The sequence below is a fragment of the Micrasema longulum genome, unplaced genomic scaffold (genome assembly GCF_059751315.1).
Source record: "Micrasema longulum isolate JH-2025_06_02 unplaced genomic scaffold, ASM5975131v1 h1tg000171l, whole genome shotgun sequence".
Classification (NCBI taxonomy): domain Eukaryota; kingdom Metazoa; phylum Arthropoda; class Insecta; order Trichoptera; family Brachycentridae; genus Micrasema; species Micrasema longulum.
Genome location: NW_028277376.1, coordinates 15636 through 42773, shown reverse-complemented (window position 1 = coordinate 42773; position 27138 = coordinate 15636). Strand labels below are relative to the sequence as shown.

At 30.6% G+C, this 27138-nt stretch overlaps 1 protein-coding gene across 1 annotated transcript; it reads left to right on the top strand.

The window, feature by feature from the left end:
- Positions 1 to 6377: 6377 nt before the first annotated feature.
- On the top strand, positions 6378 to 26409 carry LOC148283995 (ATP-dependent translocase ABCB1-like). The gene is made up of 20 exons (XM_088242842.1): positions 6378 to 6400; positions 6487 to 6658; positions 8253 to 8424; positions 10437 to 10570; positions 12504 to 12728; positions 13572 to 13697; positions 15453 to 15656; positions 16305 to 16475; positions 16888 to 17071; positions 17218 to 17297; positions 17904 to 18071; positions 18183 to 18287; positions 18543 to 18704; positions 19506 to 19709; positions 20496 to 20737; positions 21480 to 21639; positions 22731 to 22925; positions 24180 to 24386; positions 24898 to 25044; positions 25445 to 26409. Exons 1-20 carry the CDS (start codon positions 6393 to 6395, stop codon positions 25640 to 25642), a joined length of 3264 nt encoding a protein of 1087 aa, XP_088098968.1. The 5' UTR covers positions 6378 to 6392; the 3' UTR covers positions 25643 to 26409.
- Positions 26410 to 27138: the final 729 nt, after the last annotated feature.

Genomic DNA, 27138 nt, shown 5'->3' with positions numbered 1-27138 from the left:
CAGCTCCCCAGGAAGTTGAATCCAGTCCTTGTCTACAAAAATTTCGACAAACTCAAAATATTTTTGCTTTTTTTCATAATTTTAATAAAAAAACGTATTTTGGGTGCGAGGATGTAATATATACAATAATTTTTATTTATAAATTTACTCCATAAATACATTTTTTTCCGGGGAATCTATATAACATTAGACTAGAGCATTTTAACATAAATATGAGGGGTCCTCTGTCCTACATATTTTTAAATCGGGTTGTGGTCTCGCAGTTAGTGTTGCGAACTCACGAGTCAGAGGTGCGAGGTCCGAGTCCCACTCTATCGCAACTTAATTCCCATTTTCTAATAGTTAATAAGCAGCGTCGTAGCTAGGAGCTAGCCAGGTGGGCGGTTGCCAGGGGCGCAACCCTCAGGGGGGCGCACTTTGCAAACCAACAGCCTTCTTTTCTATTTCTCTTCCTAGAAAATAAAGACTTGTGGGGCGCAAAATGCAAATCTTGCCAGGGGCGCTTATAACCCTAGCAACGACGCTGTGTGGATTGTTTATAACTAGTTGAAAATACCCGAAAATTGCAATTTTTTAGTAAATCATATGAACGCAAATATTTATTTGTATAATGCACGAAATCAATAATCAGGTTTATTTTCAGGTCCTCTTGGGAGGAAAACTTCACTCATCATGAAGAGCTCCTATATTATCAACGATGACAAATCTCAACGGGAAAAACATTCACCTCTTGATGCTGTGTAAGTTATTTTGCTGTAAAATAATAAAATGTGGTAGATAATATATGCTTTTATTATAATAACATTGGTTTTGTTAAAGGGCAAAAGCGTTTAACTACAGCTAAAATCCTAATAATTTAGGTACTTTATACGATTTGTACATGCAATGTTGCATCGTAGAACCACCTTTTTAGTCAATATTTCATGTCAACCTTCCTAGGAATCGAACCCGGGACCTCAATCATGGTATGAGAACGCGACAACCATTACGCTACGAGGCGAACTTATCTCTATTCGATTTCTTTGCTCGGGATTTTTACCTGCAAGCAGCCATCGAGTCGAAAGTACTTATTTAGGATTCTGGTTCAATTTCACACACGGAACTGTACCCATTTTAATCCGTCTGGACAGACAGACGATGAAAATCAATCCACCATAATGTTATTTTATTGTGCTGGGTGGATTTTTACTGTGGTGTGAAAACGGCCAAAGAGCTCCAACCACATCATGAAGTGAACTGTTTGTCATTTATGTAATTGAAACATTGATTTGATAATTATTTTCCTTTTACGTATATTAGTGGCAATGAAATGTTTGTCTCCTTATCAGAATCAAATCTACAATTTGGTTGTAGCTAGACAAAAAAATATTATCTTTTAAATCTAATTGAAGATTAAGATTGCGAGTAGAAAAGGTTTTTATCTACCTTATAAAAATAATAATCAAAGAGTTCCCTGGATTTATAGATAATCTATTTTATTTGTAAAGCGTTATTTATTTATTATATTGTAATAGTTTATTTTTTTGATAATACTTATTTTCAGAACTTTTGAGCCCCCATCTAAACAAGAAACAACAAGTAACAGTTCAACGGAAAAACAAGAGGTCATACCTTCCATACCATTTTACCGATTGGTAAGTATGTTTGCTTCCTTTTTAGCTCCATTAAAATACGCAATATCTAAAACATCCCAACAATAGTCTCCCACGGCCCTGCGGGGTAGATCCACTCACAATCCTGAGATCGCGATGCCATAAGGACATAACATAGCATTTCTTAATTCCTTACCTTTTATTTTTTTTTTTTATATTAATTATTATTTTTTGCCAAAATGAAAATATACGTAAAAACACATAGGTATGTTAGTTATTTCTAGTGACTGACCGAAACAAGATTTTCAACCGCAACCGAAACTGAAACCAAATTTCGGCTTTTGTTCTAGTTTCGACCAAAACCGAAGCTTATTTAAATAATAATTTCAAAATGCCTAAAATAGGGGGGTTTTATTATTAAAGCTTACAAGTTCATTAAAAAACTGTTAAATAAAATACATAATGAAAAATGGCATAAATTCATTGTGTAAATTTGTTTTTTTAAGCGCTTTTTGGTTCGTTGTTTTTACATAGTTCTTCAATGTACGTTATAGAAACTTTAACTTAAAGGAATTACAAAAATATAAATATGAAAGATCTTAGAACTACTAACTATGTAGTTAAAAAATCACAAAATCCGTCTAGTTTTTATGTTTTATGTAAGACAACGACAATACTAACTAATTATTTTAATGGACAACAATCCAATATCTCTAATTGGGCTAATTTTCTACCCGAGTACAGCCGAACGTTATCCGACACATCCCGACCGCAGGTTTCGGCTGGGCCGAAGTTTCGGCCCATAATACTTAAACCGAAACCGTAACATCGGCCGGTCAATAGTTATTTTTATGCTTTTACTGTTTTTTTGTATTATATGGTAAAATTTATTGTGCACTATTAGACTTTTTATTAGTTAAAAATTATTATAAAAATGTAATGTACATACGACGTGATTCCGGGTTTTTTATTTACTCGCATGGAATTTTTAATTAATAGAATTTAAATATTTTTCTTATAAAGTTATTTTAAAATTGCCTCGCCTGAACATAATAGCTTAAATATTTCAAAAAACTGTTTCTTCGAATTAAAAATGGCTTCCTTAGCGTTAGCTGATTTTAATTTCTATTTCCATTTTCAAATGTGATTTTATAGAGTTTCTGTCATAGACAATATTATCAAAATATTGATGAGGGCCTTAAAAAACTGAAATGAACATCAATATTTTTTTTTTCTGCATATTTGGTAAATTTGATTAAAAACTTTTGCCTTTTCATAAAATCATACAGAGACTAAATTCTGTTGATAAATTTATTTACCTTCTAACCAGTGGCGGGTTATCTTCTAGGCAAGTAAGGCAAAACTATTATCAAAAGCCTATCCGCCACGCGCTGGTCAGTTCGACCCTGCAAAAGCCTATCAGAGTTGTTTTCAGAAATTTCAAAGGCTTTGACAGTTATTGAGACCAATCCACAGCAAAACCGTTCTGTTATGTGTGAAGCTAAAGTTGAAATTGCACCGATCAGAAACTACTTTCATGGCCGTGTTTTTGGGTTTTTTATTTTGACAAAAGGTTACAATCTGTTGATAATGACATTTTTTCAGTGATCCAACTGTGTGAAAGCCTGATTCACTTTGGGAAAGCTGGGATCATATTTAATTGTCATAGCTCAAAACGAAAAACTAACTTGTACTCGTACAGCCAATGTAATTTTAGAGGTTCTAAGAAATAAAAAGCTTAAATTAATAATTTACCTTAACATTTATCGATGGCTGTCAGCAACTACTGCACTGGTGAACGGGAGCTTTTTTTGCCTTTAGAGAGAGAAAAACTAGCTTCGCTCAACGATGTCTGATAACCGACTTAATTCGCTAGTAATACTTAACATCGAATCAAAGTTATTACTATCTTTGAACCATGATGATGTCATCGGCGGCCTCCGTGGTATAGTGGTCAAGACGCTCGACTCACGCACGGAAGGTTCCGGGTTCGATTCCCGGTGAGAACACAAATATTAAAATGTGATTTTTCTCAAGCCTGGTTGTTCTGTAATGTAATGTTTCACCACTGTAATTGGGCCTCCTGGCCTGTTGTGGTGCCAAAAAAAATGAAATGTAAGAAATGTAAGAAAAACAGCTTTGCAAGACAGAAATGTAGACGGCAAGAATTAAACAAAAATGTAGTAAATACTTCCATTTATTTATTTTTTAAATCATGGCATTACGTGTTACAGTTTTTTGGTTGATTATCGTTAAATAAATAAACATAAATGGAAATATTGATGATTCGTCGCATTTCTTAGATTTTTACAATATTTTTCAAATAAATTTACATTCGGTGGCGGTGAGAGCGACACCATTAAGCTCTTGGACTGGAGCTCTATTGATATTCAATCCGCTACTGAAACCAATAAATTTAGACTTGCGTATTCCGTTGTCAAAAATTTTATATCAATCTTAATAAACTCTTTTGGAGATAAAATCTAGAAGACACTTGTCTATATAATATGCATTTGGGCGTTCTGAAAATAGAGTTGATTAATGTATTTATTTTCATTATTTTCAGTTTCGATTCGCCTCCCCTTCGGACCGGTTGCTGTTACTATTCGGATTTATAAGTGCCCTCATCACGGGAAGCGTAGCTCCAGTGAACACTCTGGTGTTTTCGGACCTGACGGAAGCCATGATAAACTACGCATTGGCCAACAACCCCGGAGCGCCACCCCAAGAGAACGCGTCGGAAATATTTTCCCATGCGATAGCGACATTTTCCCTCAGGAGCGTGGGTTTAGGGCTCGTCTTGCTCGTCTTCAGTTACTTGGCCACTATGCTGTCCAACTACACCGCCCACAATCAGGTGAGGGGGATAACTATTTTACTGTGGAATGTTCCAACATAGGAAAACATTATGAATGTTACAAAAAGTGTCAAGTGTTCACAGGACATTTGAACGTAGTTATACAGAAAGCAGCCAGCCATAGAAAAGTGAAACTGAGATATTAGCCATTTTGTGAAAAGAGTGAATTCTAAAATCTACACAATAGTTTGAATGTTTTTGACTTTAACATACGATAAACAATGAATACATACGTTTTTTTTTATATATTACAAACAAGAATCTTATTGTGTATTTGACCAGTTCAAAAGATTTTTAAAATACCATAAGAGTTTTCTAGTTTTGTGGGTGTTTTCTGCAAATTGAGAAATGCCGTTTTTGTGATCGACACCTTTTTCTGGAGGTGATTAATACGGTTTTTTATATGAAAGCGGTCTGGCTGTTTTTAGCAGAACATAGAATTGACCTTAATGCACCCGATAACATCAATATCTGATGTTTTCGAAATTGCTGACTGGCTGCTTTCTGCATAACTACGTTTATTTTAAAACATGTAGGTGGGTACCTAAAAAAGCCATGAGTTTAAAGTCATCTTTGCTACTTTTGCATTTTAACGTTCAGATTGCGGCGGGAAAAACTTTTTGAATTCATACAGATTTGCACTTAAATTACAATGCCTGGTATTTATTGTAAGTAAATCAAATTATGGGCTTTGGTAATTATGATAAGTATAGATATAATAATAATGCAGATAATCAAAGATAAGTTTAAAAATAATGTGCGGTTTATAAATAACAAAAAATATTTTTATGTATATTCGATCAAAATCTCTTCGGTTGATCGATCTAAGTTATCGAGTAACTTATTTTTACAAATTATAACTTACTAGCCATATGAATTTAACCTAAAAATATTAAAAACTATCACTCATTTTCACGAATTCTAAACAAGGTATTTGCGCATGGACCGTGGAACTCGACGAATCAACCTATTTTTATATGTATTTAAAATCGTCAATCGTAAAATCGTCACACAACTTATTATTTCTGTTTTAATTTATTAATAATAGTTGCCAACGAATATAAGGTACAAAACAAAACAGGAACGATTACCAATGATCCATTAAGAGCGTTATGTGTGAGCCTATCTATTTATTTTTTTGTAAATAAAGCAGACAAAATAACGACGCATAGAAAAAACCAATCACATAAATGGAGAAAGCCTTATTTAAAGCCATTCGCAAACTCTGGAATCAAGTTCTGGACAGTAACGATCAAAATTTTTGCAAGAAATGCAAATAAAGTCATTCTTGATCTTTAATTTTAGAATTATTTGCCTTTAGTAGGTAGGTACTAATTTCGAAGATTCTAAGTAAAATAAAGATTCTTCTTTATTTTAGGTCTGTGTTTCGTAATAACTCCAATCAAACGAACGCATTCATACAGCATTTTTTGCTGAAAATCGTTGATAAAAAGTTCAGAGAAGTCTTTAAAATACAAAAGCTCATTAAAAATCAGCTCTCAATACAAAATTCACACTTCTCTGAAGATTGAACTGATTCAAACTGTATATCGACAGGGAAAAAAATATAGTTCCTAAGCATCATGTCGCAGCTTTACAGAAAAGTCGAAGTTTTTTTGTTTTTTTTTAATTCATTGAAAAATTTCATATTTACTTATTATTTTGGCGTGATTCCAACATAACTTAAATAAAACAATTAAAAGGACTCTTTTGTAAAGTTGGCTACATGTCACTTTGGAACTATTTCCTTACCACCGTAGATATATAATTCAGTTCACATTTTGGTACAATGCTTGTATTCCGTAATAATAGACTTAAGTACACCTAGTTACAATTTAAGTTTATTTCAGATATTTACAATAAGAAAAAGATTTCTGCAGTCCGCTTTGAATCAAGATATTTCATATTATGATCTCAACGAATCTGGGGACTTTGCTTCAAGGATGACAGAGTAAGGATTAAAAATATATTTAAATAATTATAATAAGACCAGAACAGTGTAGTATATTATGGAACTAAATGTAATTACAATTTTAGTGATCTCGTGAAACTCGAAGATGGAATTGGAGAAAAAGTGACGACTTGTTTCCATTATTGGGTTTCTTTCATTGGATGCATTGCATTAGCGTTTTACAGAGGATGGAAACTAGCCTTGGTTTGCTTGTCTTCTTTTCCCATTACTCTCATATCTGCGGCAATAGTTGGAGTAGTAAGTACCTATGTTTCAAATTTGACTTCATTAAGTTTATATGTAATATTTTTCTTGATTATAAATATACAATTTATTGAATGGAAAATTTATTAAGAATCCTCTACTAGAGAATATTCTGTGAGCTCTTAAATGTTTTTTTAAAGCAACAGAAATAATATAATTTCAGTTACGAAACCAGTATCATTTGAAAATTAGCACTATCAGCCAATACATTGCCAAAATCTTCAAATATGTGATTTAAAACATATTTCAATGAAAATAAATTGTAATGAGGAAAATTGTATTGTAGCCTGCACGGTGCAACTTTTTAAACATTTGAGATTTTCTTTTTTAATACAGTTGTTTTGTTTTTGTGTGTTCGAGCGAATAAAGAATATAGTTCTGAGTGTGAAAAAGAACCAAAACCCTGGACAAGTAATTTTTTTCTCGATGGCTACTCTCGGTAAAAATCCTAAAATGTTTGCCTACCATGATCACCTCCTTCCGTGTTACAAAAATGATCTAGATAAGCTGCAAATGGAGTGCCCTATGCACCACTAGGTGCGGATAGATAAATGATGATGACGATGTTTTTTCTAAAATACGTATTTGGTTTACCAATAAAAATAATGTTTTATGAACAGATACATTTTTTAATATAAATAATGATAAAAAACTAAACGAAATACTACACCAAAAAAGAGACAGCCTCTTGTGATTAATGTGAGATTACATGATTACCCTAAAGCAAAATCGAAATGTTATTAAATAATTAAAGGTTATATAATACAACATTTGTAAGCATTAAACATGGTGATAAGATTGAAAAGTAAAATAAAATAATGTTTTTAGTCGTCCAAGAAGCTTAACTTTTAGAAATAAGACAAATATATTGTTTTCAACGTTTAAAATATATATTTATGAACCAAAATTTATTTACTTTCAAATAGATCAAGTCCAAGAAGGAATCGTGTGCTAGAAAAACCACATTGTAAAACATGGCTAGCACAGAGACATACTTACATATTTTATAGGCCCAAAATGTAAAAAAAAAAAAAGAAAAAAAAGGCACGTCCTAATATTTTATTTTCTCTTTCTTATATAATACAAACATATTTTACCCGTCCTTTTATTATAGGAGCAAAAAAATTCATAAACATTTCTTGTACCTAGGTATACCCACGAACAGGTCATGCCTTTGTGGTATTTTTTGTTTACTATTGCTACTATTATTATGTATTTCATTGTTATGTAACTATTCTTTTTTTTAATACTCTGTTTTACCTCTTATGTATAATGTAAAAAAAAATAAAGGATTTCACTTAAAATACTGGAATAAAAAAGCACAAAAAAAATTAATGAAATATCAAAAAATGATTCAATGCATAATAATTTTACTCAAAAATTTTAATGAGTGCTTACTAAACATTTTTGGAAATGTTTATAAAACATGAAAATCACACTGTCAATACAACCAGTAGAAGCACTTTTTGAAATATGTTTTTCGGAAATGTTTCTTAAGATGAAGACTGGTAAAGACTTTTGGTTTTCATTTAACGAATGTATATTTTTAGAACTGGAGTGTACATTCTCAAAATTAATTATTTTATAGATGTCTTCGAGACTTTCAAAGCAAGAATCAGTTGCTTATGGATTTGCTGGAGCAGTGGCTGAGGAAGTTTTAAGTGGAGTTCGAACTGTCATCGCGTTTGGAGGACAAGCAAAAGAATCCGTCAGATTTAGAGAAAATCTTATAGACGCACAGAACATCAACATCAGAAGAGGTAAACAAAATGCAATACGTTATTGTAAAACATGGAGGTAAGGTGATCAATCTTACGATTCAGATACCAGTCCAGAGACAGTAAAATATTTTTATGTAAAACCACCATATTAAATATTTAATGTACCTTCTCAGGAATTAAACCTGAAACCTCAAGCATGTAAAGCGAACGCGCCACTGACTACACTACGAGGCGGACTTATTTACACTCGATGTCTTTTCCGTTCCGGTTCAATTTCACACACATAACCGTATTCTCCATTTTTTCGAACACGCAACAACATATGAACGGAATACGCTGCATTTGATTTGCCAATGCAGTGCCCTTTGCACCATCGGGTAGGGAATGATGATGATATTGATTCTAGAACTCCATAGTTTAATTATTATTAAATATAATAATATTACGCGCATTTTTTTGTTCCATGTTATAATAGTTATGCTATTGTGCCTTACAAGGAAATTATCAAATTCGTTTTTTTATTTTTTTTATTTTGAATCTTGAAATAGGGCACACATAAACATATTATTATGTGTGGTCTAAAAATAACGTTGTATATATACATTTCATTCAAATTGCGTAGTGCAGTGGTATTTACTTACCTTTAGGTTTTAGGTTCGATTCCCGACAAAACGAGATATTTATAAACACAAAAATATTTATTTTACTGCAATATTTTATAGTCCATATCTGGCAAACGTATCGCTTATAATCTTACATACGTTTGTATATAATGTATGATTAGGTCTAAAAGAGCCAATGTCGTAAATCAGAATAAATATTACAGCTATTTTGTGACATTATAATAAACTGTTTGAGGTTTTTGAAACTATTTTCGATAAAACAATACTACCACATATGTATGCGTATATATATTTTTTAATATGTGTGTTTTATTATTGACATTAACCTCTCCAAAATTTTGGCAAGAAAAAAATGATATCCAACATTGACCCCTTTAGACTCAAAACACAAAATTGTTTGTACACAATTGAAAATAATAACAAAAAATATTTAATTTTCCTACATGATGGATTTTATAGAATGTGCATATTTTTTTACATGCTTAAAAATTTTTAGTGAAATGGAATACAAATAAATATATCGTATATTTTATTGAGTAAAAAAATATGGCATCCACATTGAAATTTAGTCTTAAGTGTTATTTTATATTACACGTTATTTTCCACTAACATATTTAGAAAAGCAAATAAGTATTGCCTATTATGCCCATTTAACTGATCAATACGGTTTGTGGTTTGGTCAGCATCGTCTGAGATCGTCTATTGTGGAATAATGTTAATTAATAAATCTTATGGATGACATTTCTAATGATTTTTTATTGAATACCTACATTATAGTCCTTAAAATATCGCTTGATAGAATGACAGCTGTCAAACTCATTTCATTAGTGATGGGAAATTACTGATCACTGATCAAATCGATTTTATTATTTATTTCATGCAATCGTGAAACTCTGTTTCCGAAAACTAACTTAAGTAAGAACGTCGTTAATAATTAGCTTTATTTTTGTTTTTTTTTAGTTTTAAAGCTGATGTTATAAATTAATGTTGATTTATGTTTCAAGCATTGTATTAAAAAAATAATTAACACGCCAGATACAAATAATTTTTCGTGTGTCAATATAAGTAACTCCTTTGACGTTACTACAAAGTTATGTCGTCACTTTTTCTGACAACTGTCATTGTAATCATGTGACATTTTAAGGACTATAGTTAAGAGTAACAATTTAAGAAATTTAACTCTTGCATTATGTGTTGCCTATTAGTAGACTTGTCATATTTTAAATCACAGTTAAATTTTCCTCTGAAATTGTTAAAATTTTATATTTGTTGCGACAGGGGGAAAACATTTTAGAGAAGGAAATATATTATAATACAGAATTACAGAATATATATTACTACAGAAGAAGAACAACAGAATATATATTATAATAAATTGAGACATTAAGAAAAGATGAAATCAATGCCTGTTTTTTTAATATTTTTTAGGTCTCTATACTGGCATAGGACTTGGGGTTTTATGGTTAAGCATCTATTCAACTTATGCCTTGTCGTTTTGGTATGGAATTGGTTTAGTAATAGACCAGCAAGACTCAAATTATCCTCCGGGAGTTATGGTTGCTGTGAGTAAATTATTCAAATATTTTAACGAATAATACTGAAATTATAATTATTAATTATTATAATAGGAGCCTGAATAAGTTTTCGCTGTTTAGCTAGGGTTTCCTAGGACAGCGGTGCCCGTATCTTAACGGCCGTAGTGAACGGTGATGCGGTGGACAGCCGTCGTAACGGTGACTAGAGAGTGGTTTTATTTTTTAACGATGTTATCAACACCTTTTTCCTAGGAAACCACTCTCTAGTCACCGTTACGACGGCTGTCCACCGCATCACCGTTCACTACGGCCGTTAAGATACGGGCACCGCTGTCCTAGGAAACCCTAGCTTTTCCCGACAGATGGTGTTATCTTAGTATTTTTGCATCGGGCAATACTACAATCAACTGCATCGTGAAGCTCCATCATAAGGCTTGAAATTTGAAATGACAATGACAGTATCTGGATCTTTGAGTATACTCTAAGATCTAGAAAGTATATTTATGCAATGTTATCCCGCCGAAGCGTAAACAAAATATTTTTTTATAGGTTTTTTTATAGGAATTTCGTGTAAAAAAAAATATTTGCGGGGAATTTAGCTGCCTGACTTTTTTTTAAAATCTGTAGCTGAAGGACATAATTCTTAGGGAGACTTACGGTGACCACGCTCTGTCGGAAACAACGTGCAGAGATTGGTTTCGATAGTTTAAAAATAAGGATGTTGACGTCAAAGATAAAGAACGCCAGAGCGCACCAAAAAAGTTTAGACGAAGAATTGAACCTAAGCATTACTCGATGAAGACCCATGTCAGACCCAAAATAAACTTACAAAATCATTAGGAGTTGATCACACAACAGTTGCCAAAGGTTTAAAATTATTAGGAATGATTCAAAAGTAAGGAAATCGGGTGCCGTACGAATGAAGAATTTCAGCCCTACGGGAAATCGGATATAAGAAATGTTTTCTCATGCGCGGTAAAAATTAGAGCATTAAACTTTACGGCAAAGATTCATGATTCAAATGTACGATTTAAAAAAAAAAAATTGAAACGAACAACTTTGAGCGACGTCACCAGTTCATATGAATCAACCAATGATAAGACAGTTGTGAAAGATTTCTGGTTTACGGTACGTCAACAATTGGGAGAACTGACCGAGAAGAAGCGGAAGAGAACTTTAAATGTCACTCACGGAGTAGTTTCAGAAATACAAAACTTAATAGTCATAATTAGCATTGATAATATTATACATAAAAGTTTAAAATTTTTTTTAGCATAATAGTCTATCAGTAAATAAAAAATATATAAAAAAACACTGAACCTTCTCATTGAAGCCGAGGGACGTCAAACGAAAAACGGCGAGAACTTATACCCAAGCCCTCAATAAATTGTCATAAATTACACAAATTATCTGTCGTAAACTGGGCCGTGGACCCCTGGTAGTGCAGCAGACTCACAAATCAGTCGTCCGAGGTTCGAAAACCGCTTTTCAAAATCTTTCTTTAGATTTTCTAGCAAGATAATTTTCTCTTTATTTACAACATGTTTAAAATAGCCCAAAATATTGTGTTTGTTTGAGCGGATGAAAAATAGAGTTCTGTGTGTAAAATAGAACCAGAATCCTGGTGAGTGTTTTTGAAATCCTGAAAAATGGTATTGAGTGAGGAAAAGTCCGTCTTATAGTGCAGTGCTTGACCCGTTTGTATACTATGCTTGAGGTCCTGGGTTGGATTCCTGGTGAACTTGAAATATTTGTTTATATGGTGGTTTTACACTGCAATATTTCATTATCGTCCCCGGACTTGTTCCTACCTTATCTTCGTGTAACAGATGATACTGCATTTACTTAAGAAACTCAGTGCCCTATGCAGCATCATGTGTGGGTAAGGGTTTGATTTTGATGATATTTAAGGAATTTATTTGAAATGTGAATAATTAATGCATGTTTTATTTTTTTGTAGGTATTCTTTGGTGTGTTTATGGGATCTATGAACTTTGGATTTTCCACTCCTTTCATTGAGATTTTTGGTATGGCAAAAGGTGCAGGAGCTAAAATCTTCTCAGTTATTGATAATATTCCCATCATTGATCCTTTATCCGATATTGGGGATAAGCCAGACTCCTGCAAAGGGAATATTACATTTAAAAATATTCATTTTAATTACCCTTCCAGAATGGATGTGAAGGTTGGTAACTGGACATTTATTGGATTTACAATTTCAAACTTTAGTTTACATTTTCTGGTATTTTTTCTGTGCATTTTATTAATTGATGTTATGACAAAGTAATGATGTGTAATTAAATGGACATGTTACAAACCCGAAGAACATGTCAATTTTCTTCGTTGCTTTCATCCTCTAATGGACTTTTGTCGAGGTCAAACATAATGATACGCAGAAAAAAGCTCTAATCTGTGATGCGAAAATGCTTTAATTACAGTGCAACTTTAAAAAACAGAATGCATTTATGGTTTAATTCATAAATTCAATCCAATTTATTAATTATTTATATAATTATTTTTAAAAAAAAAAGATTTTTGAAGCATTCAAATGATAGAACTGGCAGCCAGTCCTATAATTACGAGTTACGCAGAAATATTAGCTATGGAAATATGTACCTATATCAATCTCTTTCTCACTTAAATATTTTTAAGCATATCATGATTTGATATCTCTGTATTTTGAATGTTGAGGGAGCGAAATATTTGCTACAATAATATTGAATAAATGAGATCCGAAAAAGGATCCGACTTTTATTCATAAAATCAACATTTATTAAAATACAATTATTTGACACTAATCCCCTTCAAAGCAGTCCTCCTGTACTGCTTTATACTTTTCCCAATGGTTCTGCCATTGCCAGAAGCAACGCTCTTCTGGTATGGCGCTATCAATATAATATATACATGGGTAATAAATATATAAATTACTTTAATTACTACTTTAACTATGGAAAAAATGATGCGTCCTTTATTGATTCCTTTGAAACAATGACTAAATCAGTTAAAATTCAATTTTATTCCTTTTTAGATTCTGCAAGGATTCGATTTAACTATTAATCGTGGACAAACAGTTGCCGTGGTGGGCAGCTCAGGATGTGGAAAATCTACTTGCATTCAGTTAGTCCAAAGATTTTATGATCCAATGCAAGGATCTGTGAGTACACACTTATTATACGCACTTATTCAAATTAGTTCCGATAACAATCTAAACTGATTACTTTGTCTAGATATTTTTGTACTAATCTGTCATGTTATCAAATCTTAATTTATCAAATACGTCATACAAGCAAAATATTAGTTAAATGTTGATAATAATAATGACGAATGAAAATGATAAAGTATTGTATATATTGATTTAAATTGACAAAAGAGACTAACAGTAAAATGTTTAAAAAATATGTAATTTGGCATGAAAAAAATTGCACTTACAAAAAAGTTATACTTCTACTAACTTTGTAGATTTTAAAGTAAATCTAATGGAAAAGGACAAGGACCTCAAACCAAAGAAAATATATTTATCTTATAGTGATTTTTCCCCAATTTTCATGGATGCTACTGATAGCTAAGTGATCAATGTGATTGTTATTTTCTATGCAACACATAAGTGTAAATAACAAACTTTTCTAATATTAAATGTGTTGATTTCATAATCTTCTACGTAAAATAATATTTTTTTATTTTTTTCATAACCTTTGATAATGTAAAAATGTCGTTTGCAATATCTCTTAAATATTTCTCAGATTACTTTAATATGGCAAGTTTTAATAATCAAAAACATTCCAAATTTGATCCGGTATATTTTCTGCGTATATCATTAATATCAGAGGCTTAAATATTATTGTATGTCATTTTATCCAAATTTAAAAATTGCCGTATTTTTAAACATTCAATGCGTTTATTCAAATATATAGTTATTTTTATTGAATGCCCGAAATACGCAATTTTATCATTGATTTTTATCAATTATAATTTTTTATTTCCCGAATTGTTAGAAAATTCCGTGTTAAGTCGAGACTCTTCTATTTATAAATCAAAAACATTTATGAATATATTGAACAGTAGTAACAATAGTAGTTGTACAAAGTATTTATTTCAAAAAACTAGTAATTCCTTACCTAATATAACATATTATATAAAACAATAATATCAACAAATATTTTTGTTAATAATTTACTCTTTCTGATGACACTCTACTTACTAATCTTATATGTATGTTTATTTTTAACAAAAACACAAAATGATGCGTCAGCGTCCCTTATACCTTTCGGCAACTCATCAAACATCTTAAGTTATTTATTGTACTGATTGTTCTATGTTGCCTTGATTCTTGTTTTTGAGAGCCTGCAACATTCACCTCCCCATGAAAAATAGCAATGAATTTTTACGCTGAATATTACTGTGAATCTTTCTATATCTGCCACATTTCAATATTGTCCTCATGCCTCTATTTTGAATGTTTTATTTATTTATTTAATAAACGCTCAGTAAATAATATTACAATATTTACTATTTACAATATGTTTTTAAGAAGTATATAAAGTATTATTGTAATAGACACAAAATATAATCAGAATTATTTCAATAATATAATTATAAAAGAGAAAAGAAAAAGGAAATAAGTAAAGATGAATAGAAATCAAAAAGAGGAGAATTGAGGGGGTGGCCATTCAATGCAAAGGATAGCTAATTAAATAACAGCGGGAGTGGTGTGGAGCAAGTCCAACAGCTCAATATAATTATTAGCTGTTCTGTGGATCGTGCCAGGGGAGAATAGTGGGTAAAGAATGAATGTTATTTGTGTATCTTTTTAGGATTTTAAGGTTTTTATGATATTATGGCTTTTTATTGCTTTCTAGGATATTACGCCTTTTTAAGAATATTATGCCACTAATGAAATTTTATCTTATAGGTATTACTGGATGGAATAGATATCAAAACCTTGTCTGTTAATTGGCTGAGAAAGAATATTGGTGTTGTGGGTCAGGAACCAGTTTTGTTTAACAATACCATAGCGGAGAATATTCGATATGGCAGAGATGAAGCTTCTAGACAAGAAATTGAGAGAGCTGCTAGGCAATCTAATGCTCATGATTTCATTAAAATACTGCCAAAAGTGAGTCTCATCAACAAACATTACAACAAACATAATATATGTATGGAAAAATAAACAAATAAAAAATAAAAAAATGAAAAAAGTGTATGTTTTGTAAATATGTAATAATAATGAATATTATTCTATTTCTTCACGCCGTAGTTTATATCTGAAATTATATTTCTTTCCCTTGACAAATTGTAACTAATTCTAAAGGGTTCTTGTACTTTATATTCTCATTACTGGTAGATCCTATAGGTTTTGACATTATTAATGACATCATTCTATCCCTTTACATTTATATCGCACAATTATTGTCATCTTTTTTCGCTATTAAAAAACTAATGTAAAATTACCAAAAGATGTTAAGCTAATTTAAAAATAAATATGACATTAAAATAATATTTTCACGGGTATCCAAAAAATTAGACCTACATACAATATTCATTTTTATATTAGCTACACCAAATTGATTATATCTGCCTTGTTTCATGATTGGTCATGACAAAATCACAGAACATTAATTTTCTGTAGTTCTTTTTTAAGTGTTCCAGTAAGAGGGAAGCCATTAAATCACTAGCGCCTTTTATTTCTTCACTTGTTTAACAGACTATAGATTATGTTTTATCATTGTAAATTTTCCTTATGATTTGAAATCTAATCTTTCAGGGATATGATACACTTGTTGGAGAAAGAGGAACTCAGCTGTCAGGAGGTCAGAAACAGCGCATTGCTATTGCTCGAGCTTTGTTGCGAAACCCTCGGGTTTTACTTTTGGACGAAGCCACATCAGCTCTGGACAATGCTAGTGAACATAAAGTACAAGTTGCCCTTGACAAGGTAATGAACAGAGTGAATACCCATTGACAATTTGTCCTGATTTTATTTAAACCACTTTTACATACATGATATAATTACTCGTAATTTGATCTATTTAGTACCAGTTTGATATAACACAATACGTTATCAGCATGTAAAAGTTAAGCTTGATACAACAATGCACCAAAACGTCTTTGAAAGATGAAATAGTAGACTTCAAGAAACTGATTATTAAAGAGTTTTTTTTTTATGTTGGATCATTTAAAATTATAGTTTTTAGTTTTAATAGACTTTGAAAAATTAATGGTTTGATTAGACTTCATAAATCAATTATATATGTAGCAGATATTTTCAAAAAATTATTTTAAACATTATTTAATCAATAATTGCTACGCATATAAATATATATATATATTTCTAAATGGTTGTCCAGGCTAGTGAAGGACGCACCACTATAATTGTAGCCCACCGTTTGTCAACAATCAGAGATGCTGACGTGATTGTAGTTATCGATGGCGGAAAAGTGGTTGAAAAGGGATCACACGATGACTTGATGCAAATTAAAGGACATTACTTCAATTTAGTTACAGCACAACTGAGTAAAGAAAATGAAAAAGGTAATTGAGACTAGAAAATAATTTATCACTTTATATTTCATTTTTTTCAAAGAAACTTTTACTGTAGAAATGTTTATAAAATTCTAGTATAAATAGGCACATTTGTTATTTATTTATTTTACATTATTTAAAATTGATTATTGCAGAAGTGGATTTGGATCTAAGAAGGGCCAGCATTGCCAGTGTGAGGAGTATGGATGAAGATTTAATTATTCCTCCAGTTATGGTAATAATAAATATTTTTACTGCCCAATTTTGTGCTAATTTGTCTTCTGCTTTTTTTATGGAAAAATGTATTCTTGAATTATTATTTGAATTTCATAATAAACGAGTTCATTTTCATAATATGTGTCATCTTTTTAGAAGTACTTTATTTTTAGATATGTTAGTATAGTTTTCAGTATTGAGTTTGTCGATGGAGTTTTAAATTAGCGTCTGGGCAGATGAAGAATAGAGTTCAGTGCATGAAATAGAACCAGAAGCCCGGACGAATGTTTTCGACTCGATGGCTTCTCTCAGGTAAAATCTTGAAAAAAGAAATCCAGTGGAGATAAGTCCGCCTCATAGTGTAATAGTTTGTGTGTTCGCCTACCATGCTTGAGGTCCCGGGGATTGATTCCTGGCAGGGTGGAGGTGAAGTATTTGATTTAAAGGTGGTTATTCACTGCATTATTTCACTGTCCTTGGACTAATCATCTTACCTTCCAAGTAACAAAAATGATCTAGATGTGCTGCAAATGGAGTGCCAATGCAGTACCCTATGATGATTGCGATGTTGATTTGTGTGTGTTTTTGATGATTTATTCTAAAAGGTTTTTTTATTTATTTACAGAATGAAACAGAAGAAGATGCTTTAGTGTCTATGCCAAATGTACCATTCTTAAAGATAGTAGCTTTGAATCTTCCCGAATGGAAATTTGTTGGAATCGCTTGTATATGTTCATTGATTATGGGTTCAGCCATGCCTATTTTCTCAATTCTTTTTGGTGATATTATTGGGGTAAATAAACATGTTTTCAAATAAGCATAAATGTAATTATTTTGATGTTTGTTTTACATATTTATGTATTATAATAAAAAAATAACTGACTCGCATGCTTTTTTATTCCAGGCTTTGTCGAATCCTAACACAGATGAAATCAGAGAAAAAACCAATTTCTACTGCATTCTTTTTCTTTGTGCTGGATGTGTTACTGGAATCGCATCATTCCTTTCGGTAATATTATTTTTACTTTCTAATGTGTCAGTCTAATATATGTAGCTTATCATAAAGATTGATTTTTCATCGAAATTTTAAAATATCATATTTTACACCAATATCTTTAAGAATTTTCTTTTTATCGTGTGTTTTATGTTATGTTTATTTTAAACCATGTTTTATATGCAACTTATTTATTTTACAACCTTACCTTTAACTTAATTTATTACTAGTTTGCTTTTAAAAACTGTGTAATATATATATAATCAACAGATTACAATGTATGGAATAGCTGGAGAAAGAATGACTCTTCGATTGCGTGCCGAAACATTTGAAGCGATGCTGAGACAAGAAATGGGGTGGTTTGATGACAAGGCAAATGCTACTGGTGCACTTTGTGCTCGATTATCTGGAGAAGCAAGTGCTGTTCAAGGGGTAAATCCATATTCTTCTCTTTATTTTCATATAAATTGATTTAAAACCTGCACATTTTTACTATGATTGTTAAAGAAATGTAAAAAAATACCTCTTACGCAAAACCAATGTTAAAACATTAATTTAATAATTGCTTTCTTGATTAAAATATGACATGTATATGTAAACACTAAATGCGGCACTAAGCACCCAACTTGGGTTCCATTCAACAAAGGTTCCAAAGCTTATCTTGTATTTGGAGAAATTGTGTTTTTCCTTGATTACGCTAAGAAAATGTGAAGCAGTGCTAAAGGACGCGACATACAGCTTTGAATTCCGAGTAGGTGGCATAAACAGTCCTTTTGACTCTACCATGCGTTTTGCATGGCAATGTTGCTCGATAATTCTTAAGACACAATTTCAAATTCGCATTATATGAAGTGTCATCTCTATTTTATTATACCTCAGTTGATCTATGTCAATTATTACATGTACATTTACTGTAGGTAGTTATCACATAAAATTTGTCAGTTTATTTTATACTATGAGACTGTTATTATAGAATAAACACATTTTTCCCGGTGAGTTGGGGCAGCCCTATAAGCATAGGATATTTTCCGATTAGTATTCTTATCATACGAAAGTTTCTGGGAATAGTGAAATTTAATACGCATTTCTAAAATACCCCTGAAAATAGCAAAATAAATGCATTTCATGACATGAAAATAATAATGATAAAATATTTTGTTGTTTTTCTGAGTACAACGATTTAGTGATAAGATTGATGACTGGTAATGTAAGTTTGTTGTTTTTCTTTTATAGGCCACTGGTCAACGTATTGGTACCTTTATTCAATCTTTCGCTACCTTTTCTATCGCTATAGTTCTTGCGATATACTACGAATGGCGACTTGGTTTGGTAGCACTGTCATTCACTCCGATCACAGTATTTGCAACAATAATGCATCGCTCTGTTGCCAAGGCAGAGAATTTTGGATCATCTCAAGCCATGGAGAGAAGTACAAAAGTGAGTAATGAAAAATTGCAAAGAAAAGCTAAGCTTTCTTAATTATTTAATAAGTGAACAGTATAAAATATTTTTTCTTACATCTTATTCATTAGACAAATGCTTCTAATTTATAACCAATAAATGGGTTTTTTCAACAGGTGCAAAATTTTTTCACCAACATTTACAAATAATGTAAAGTACTATGAATGCCCTTGTATTTTGTCATATTCCAGTAACTATTACCTATAAGCATAGAATTATATAAGTGTGATTTTTATTTAATTTTTTTCACAAATAAGTGCATAAAAAATACTATATTTTGTCATATTACTTACTTCAGTACAATATGAGATAATACCTTTAAGTGTACAATAAAATAATTTACTTTTTCCACAAATAAATGCATAAAAAATATTTTTGGGACAAGATTTTGACAGACTTAGTCATTTTCTCTGAACCAAAATACACAAAAATTTGTTTTTGATAAATGAATTATATAGGGAATAATTGTATTGATGTCTTACAACAGATATGAAGAACATTTAACAAAAGGGAATGTAAAAGTCTGCATTCACAGGGTCTGTCATGGGCTGGTTTAAGTGGCCACTTTACACTCTGTGTAACATTCATCATTCTGCTTATGTTTGAACATATGTATGTTCATATTAATAACTCCCAAGGGGGTTGAATCTAGTTCCTGCCACAGAAGTTTGGACAAACTCAAAATGTTGTTGAGGGAATAATTGCTTTATGATTAGTAATGTCATTATAATGTCCATTTGTAATCTATATATTTTTCCATAGCTTGCTGTTGATGTCATCAGCAATATAAGGACTGTAACATCTCTTGGCCGAGAAAAGCAATTTCTGGAAGAATTCGCTGGTGAACTAGAGCCTGCGATGATAAAAGCGAAAAAAAATACTCACTACAGGGGGATTGTGTACGGTATTGCTAGGAGTCTGATGTTCTTCGCATTTTCTGCATCCATTTACTATGGAGGCTATCTCATTGAGAATGAAGGAATTTTCTATGCCAAAGTCTTGAAGTAAGTGTATTTTTTTTCTAACTTTAATCCAATTAAAATCAATTCGGCGAATATGTAGCTATAAATAGTTTAATACACAATCAAAATAATATTTTGCCCCTTTGTTATTTTCCCTGCATATACACATCCTATAATGTAAAGCATGTGGCCTGTATATCTTTGATAGGTGGACATAACAGTAAAACTGAATTTTTGTTAGTTATGATTTATATGAGAAAATGTTCCTTGTGTATGCCTGCATCAATGGTAATTAACCTCAGAGTAATAATGCGTCATAGCTTGGCGTATTATTACTCTGAGGTATTAACAGTACACTTATGTGATTAATCGAAACATAAATAAACAAGTTTGTTCTTATTATATGTACTTTGGTTTTAATAAAATAAGTATGCACATTTGTGCCATACTTTCGGTGGGACAAATAATACAAAATGGTCTAAGTAATACAAGTAAAATCATTCATTGAGAGTAAAAATAGTATTAGCTAGTTCTAGTTACTACTAGAGACTCATTTTTGTCCTATCTTTAATGGTTTGAGGAATATGTCTATATTAATTCTATGGATGCAATATTACACAAATGAAATGATATGTAAATAATAACCCATTTTGCAAAATATGAGTTATGTAGCTAAATAATTAGGTTCATAATAATGTTTTTTTTTTACTTTCCTGAAAAGTGAAGATATGATGTAATTCTACAAAAGGTTCTATATTGTATTTTATCTTGGTATTTTTTTTAGAGTATCTCAAGTACTGATTATGAGTACATTGTCAATAGCAAACGCCCTTACATTTGCACCCAATCTTCAAAAGGGAATAACTTCTGCCAGTCGAATTATATACCTCTTAAATAGGACACCTAAAGTTGCAGATCCTCCAGGAAAGGAAATAAGAAATTATGTAGGTATTCAAAACGTATTCATTATTATTATATTATAAGAAAATGACGGTTAGCTGGTTGGCTTTCCAATTATTATTTAAGAGTGATCTCACAAATTATTGATGTTAAATAAGAAATAAAGAAAATATTTGTGTAAAATGGCAATACATATTATTTTTGACAGGCCACAAATGTATAAATTACCTAATACAATTAGGAAGTTCAGTGGTTTCTTTACATTTTTTAATTTTTCAATACATTGCTTCAGTTTGTTTCTGCCCAATCGACCAAAACACAAATCTGCAGAAATACATTTTTAAATCTTTGAAGTTTCTTTTTTTACGAAATAGGCATCTATAATGACCACAACCTAAGACAAAATTCATTAAAAAACCCCATAAACAACGTAAAATATATATTTATTGTTTTGAATTTTATAAATGAAAGCTTACTCAAAACTTTGTTAAAAATGGTCTGTTGGACAAAAACTATCTAAATCGACGAAAAGACTATCAAACTATGTCATTTTAAAAATAAATTTATATTTGTGTATTGTATCATTATCGATTATGAAAGTAAAGTTTTTTATGTTTGAAATTACTATACCCATAACGTCACGAGTTGTTGTTGGTGAGTTGTGCTGCCATTTAAAAGTACAATCTGTAGCGGTCAAAATACACTAAACGTTGAAAAAAATGGCTACCCGGAAACCGGAAATCTATCACCACACATAACAACAGTAAATTGATAGGTTGTTCACAAGAAGTTGTGACGTTTCAAAGTGGTTAATATTTCTGAAAAATATTTTTTTAAGTTTTCATACGTTTTTGAGAAACTTTGGTGTACAATTAAATGCTCTAATTTTTACCGTGTTTAAGAAAACATTTTTTATTACAAATTTCCTGTAGCACTGAACTTCTTCATAATTGAGTTAATTCAGTTGCTCAGTTTTAGGGTAATTATCGTAAAACTAAGCATTAAGCTCATTAATTTATAGCGACTTTATAAATTGTACCTACTTCGAAAATTGACAATCCAGTTCTGTTTTTCTTTGTTAAATTTTATGTAGAGTTATTTGATTTTATGGAATTGAAATGTCATACGTTTCTAGGAAGCTGAAGGAAAAGTAACATACATGGGCGTAGGATTTTCATACCCAACAAGACCATTTATCAAGGTTTTAAACGCATTGGGACTAATTATTCCATCTGGCAAGACAGTTGCATTGGTTGGAGCTAGTGGGTGTGGAAAATCTACTTGTATCCAACTCCTCGAGAGGTTCTACGACCCAAATGAAGGGAGAGTGGTAAGCTTATTTTTGTACTCAATTAGTGATAAAGAAAAATTAATATGTTTTCATGTTTTAAAAATAATGTCACTAAGCCCTACTGCTTATAAGTAATTTATAAATAATATTTGCAATTAAATTACAGTTGATTTATTTAGTTGATTGCTACAAATAATCATTGTAAGTTTTTTATATTTCTCCAAGATAATGCTTGTTTATATGTTACTAACTTTTACCCACGGCTTCCCTCACATGGAATTAGGAAAAAAATAGCTAGGACCTAACTGTTATGTAATTAATAAGTTTTGTTGTTTGACAATTAGAATATTTTTTTTTCGAGACAGAACATAGCTTGCAATTTATTGCCGGTCCTTCAAGTATCACTATGAAAAAATGACAATCTGTCTATGGCGATGTCGCATCGTTATTCTGTTCATAAATTCAAAATCCTACTACAAAACCAAAACGAAAAGCTAACTAAGCTAACCATAAATAAAGCAAGTAAATTATAGAAATTTAAAGAATTCATTTCAAATTTATTATTTTTGATATCCCACCTCACCACCTACAGCGCCTTCTCATTTTTGAATAATGCTGCTCCATTGCTCATCGACATATTATGTCAATGTCATTGTTGATATATTATATAACATTTTTTCATTGTACTATTTTGAATTCGGGATGAAAAATAAGTATTCCATTTTTCTTCTCACCTCCTCGGCTATTCCTATGCAAAAACATGAAGGAAACACAAACAAAAAAACAAATGCACTTATGCATTTATTAGTATGGAGGATGGATGGATGAATAGATATGGATTCACGGAAAATTCCTAGTCAGGATCAGAAAAAACAAATTGTCCTTTCAGAACAATTTTTTTTTTCTAGGAGTCTTATTTTTTACTTCAAAATAAATATTTGCGTTCTTATGATTTACCCAAATATTTCAATTTTGAGGTTCATTTTGAACGAGTTGTAAATGACCCAGCTTTAGAAAATTGAAATCAAGTTGTGATAGTGGGGTTCCAACTTAGGACTTCTGATCTGAGAGTCACAACACTAGCTACGGAAACACAACTCAGTTCAATTTATTGTTTGATATCAAGTATATTTGCCTAGGTTGTTGTGTTTGTGTTTATATTATTACTAACGAAGCAGTTATAGTAAATGTTCTTTATTTATTTACTTTAATTGCATCATTAATGTATTTCATTTTTCCGGAAAATAAGTTTAACAATCTATATAAAAGTAAAAAATTGATTTATGCTTTCAGATTTTAGACAATGAGCCAATTGACGGACTGGTTATGTCAGATCTGAGAAGAAATCTAGGTATAGTATCCCAAGAGCCGATACTGTTTGATAGAACTATCGGTGAAAATATTGCATATGGCGACAACACAAGACAGCCCTCAGAGCAAGAAATCATTGAATCTGCTAAACAAGCAAATATTCACAACTTTATCACTGCTCTTCCAATGGTAAGTTTTAATTTAATGTGATAAATGATGACCGGCCAAAAAATATATTATTATTATTTAAAATCAATAGCCTGAAATCTTCCGTTGAAGTGTTTTATTTTTCACATATATTTTTTAATGTTTGTAGCACTAACTTTGTGAATTTTAAATCAAACTTTACAGGGTAATCTATCATAGTAATTAGATACGATTTGGATAATGTTTGTTTTTGTTTTTTTTTATAAATTGCTATATGTATGTGTATTGAAAATTATATCAAGAAATCTTTTAAATTGCCTTGCCTTGAAAGCATTAGCCTTGAAAAAATTATGGTCTCTTCGATCCATTTCTTGCTCTTTTTATCATTTGATACTTCTATACTTAAAGAAGTACAAAAAGCTTGTTTAGTCTTGAAATTGTATTATTTTACTTATCAGTGGAAAATCAGAAAATTCAAATTCTAGACTAGAGCCTAAATTTTTATTTTTATTTTGAGGTGAAATTTATAATGATTGCATGTTTTCTATAATAGGGCTATAATACTCGCCTGGGTAGTAAAGGAGCACAACTATCAGGAGGACAGAAGCAAAGAGTAGCTATTGCAAGAGCATTGCTGAGAAATCCAAAAATATTGCTTTTGGATGAAGCCACATCAGCTCTAGACACTGAGAGTGAAAAGGTATTTTTATTTTGATATTAATTTAATTCATTATAATTATCAACTTTGTATTACAAATATATCGGTATTATATTAATTAATAATAAATAAAACAAAGTAACATTTTTATGAAACTAAAAATAGGAAGATTTTCTTTAAATAATTCTCTTGTAGTGTAGTCAATACATTTAAGTGAGTCAGAAAGTATAAATTATTGAAATAGAACCCTCAAGGTATTGTACAAATACAATTTCACAGCTATTTACAATAAGACATAATGAGAATACATTAAAAATACACCATAAATGCGTAGAAGTAATTCTAAATATCAACATTTCCAAATATTCAGAACCGAATAGTCAGATACCCTCTAAATTTTTGTGCTTTTTCAATGAATTTTCTTGTTTTTCACCTATTATAGGTGGTCCAAGAAGCTTTAGATAAAGCCAAACTTGGAAGAACCTGCATTACTATTGCTCATCGCTTGAGCACAATCAAAGATTCAGATCTTATTTGTGTATTCAATGAAGGAAAGGTCGCTGAATCCGGTACTCACGACCAGCTGATGGAAAGGAGAGGAATTTACTATAGGCTTCAAAACCAAAAAGGAGTTAAATAATTTTAAGTTGAAATTTTATACAAACTTTGAAGATTTATGATTGAAATGATTTTAAATTTACATTTGTTTTTTCATCGCAAAATCATTTCATGACTTATCTCCTTATTGAGAATCCCAAAACTTTTATGTTTAGATGTAGTATACGTTAATTTATTTACTGTACTTAGAATATTTGCCATACAATGCAATAAACAGTGATTTTTAGAAATAATGTATGACCCGAACTGTGATTTTGAATGGACGTTTTAAATTCATTTAAGAAGGAAAGGTCAAATTTTGATTTATAAAACTTAAGTTGTTTCATATACTTGTACCTTGACTTGGATTCGACTCTTTGATTGATTATACAGAGTACTATGACTGTTTAATTTTAGAGTAGCAATTATAAGATTTAATAACTACTTATTCTGTTGTGCAACTAAACTACTCATGTTAACGTGATGGCCCCCTAGAATGGATTTCCACATATTTTTTGACAAAAATTTGGTTACATATTTTGTGTTTTTCTAATCATTTACCTATATGGAAGAAAATATTAGTTAGTTTTGAAAATTCGATGATTCTGTTGCTTTCTGAAAGTAAAATAAAATATTTAGTATTTGTCATAATATTATTATAACTCTACATAATATGTATTTGGGTTCATCCTTATTATAATATTATTTAAGTGTAATGTCTTACTTTGTGTTTACTTATAATTCTACGAGGTAAGTTTAAATTATTTAACTAGCTTTACGATTTTTTTAATAAACAGAATTAAAATATAACAGTTTTTTATTTCAAATCCTGATTGCGTATTATCATTTTTTTACATGTAGTTCAGATTATAAATATGTTACTTTTTACAACCTAGATTTTTTTGTTAAAATGATGGTTTTTTTGTAAGGATAATATAAAACCTTTTCTAAAAAATATTCAGTGTATTTGGCTGCAGAATATATATATATTTTGGATAAGTACAGAAGACATTATGTAAATTTTTTTTTTTACATTTTTAGCAACAAATAATAGAATAGGTATATAAAATATAACTCACTTTGGATGATGAAATTTTGAAACAAATTGACTAATTCAAATAATATACTCATATAAAAAATAACTTTTATTTTCACCACGAAAAAAACAAATTAAAACTATTATTAAGATTAAATTAAAGATAGAAGTAAAAAAACAATCTGAACACTGTTATATTGAAATCTTATATGTTGTTATTTTCAAAGGTTATATAATATTATCAGTACCCACATATTTATGAATAAAGTCAAGTGTTATAAAAATCATTTAGATATTAATCTCAATCAATTTTGAATTTTTATTTTTGCCATTGTGTAATTATAAATCAATTTAAATACTTATCAATTTTGATGTATGAAAGTTCTAAGATTGCATCTTAATTACATTTTTGTTTCATATTATATATTTTTTCCTGTGTTGAAATAAGTCCAATAATGTTTTATGTACACATTTATTAATTTTTTCCATTATAAACAAAGATT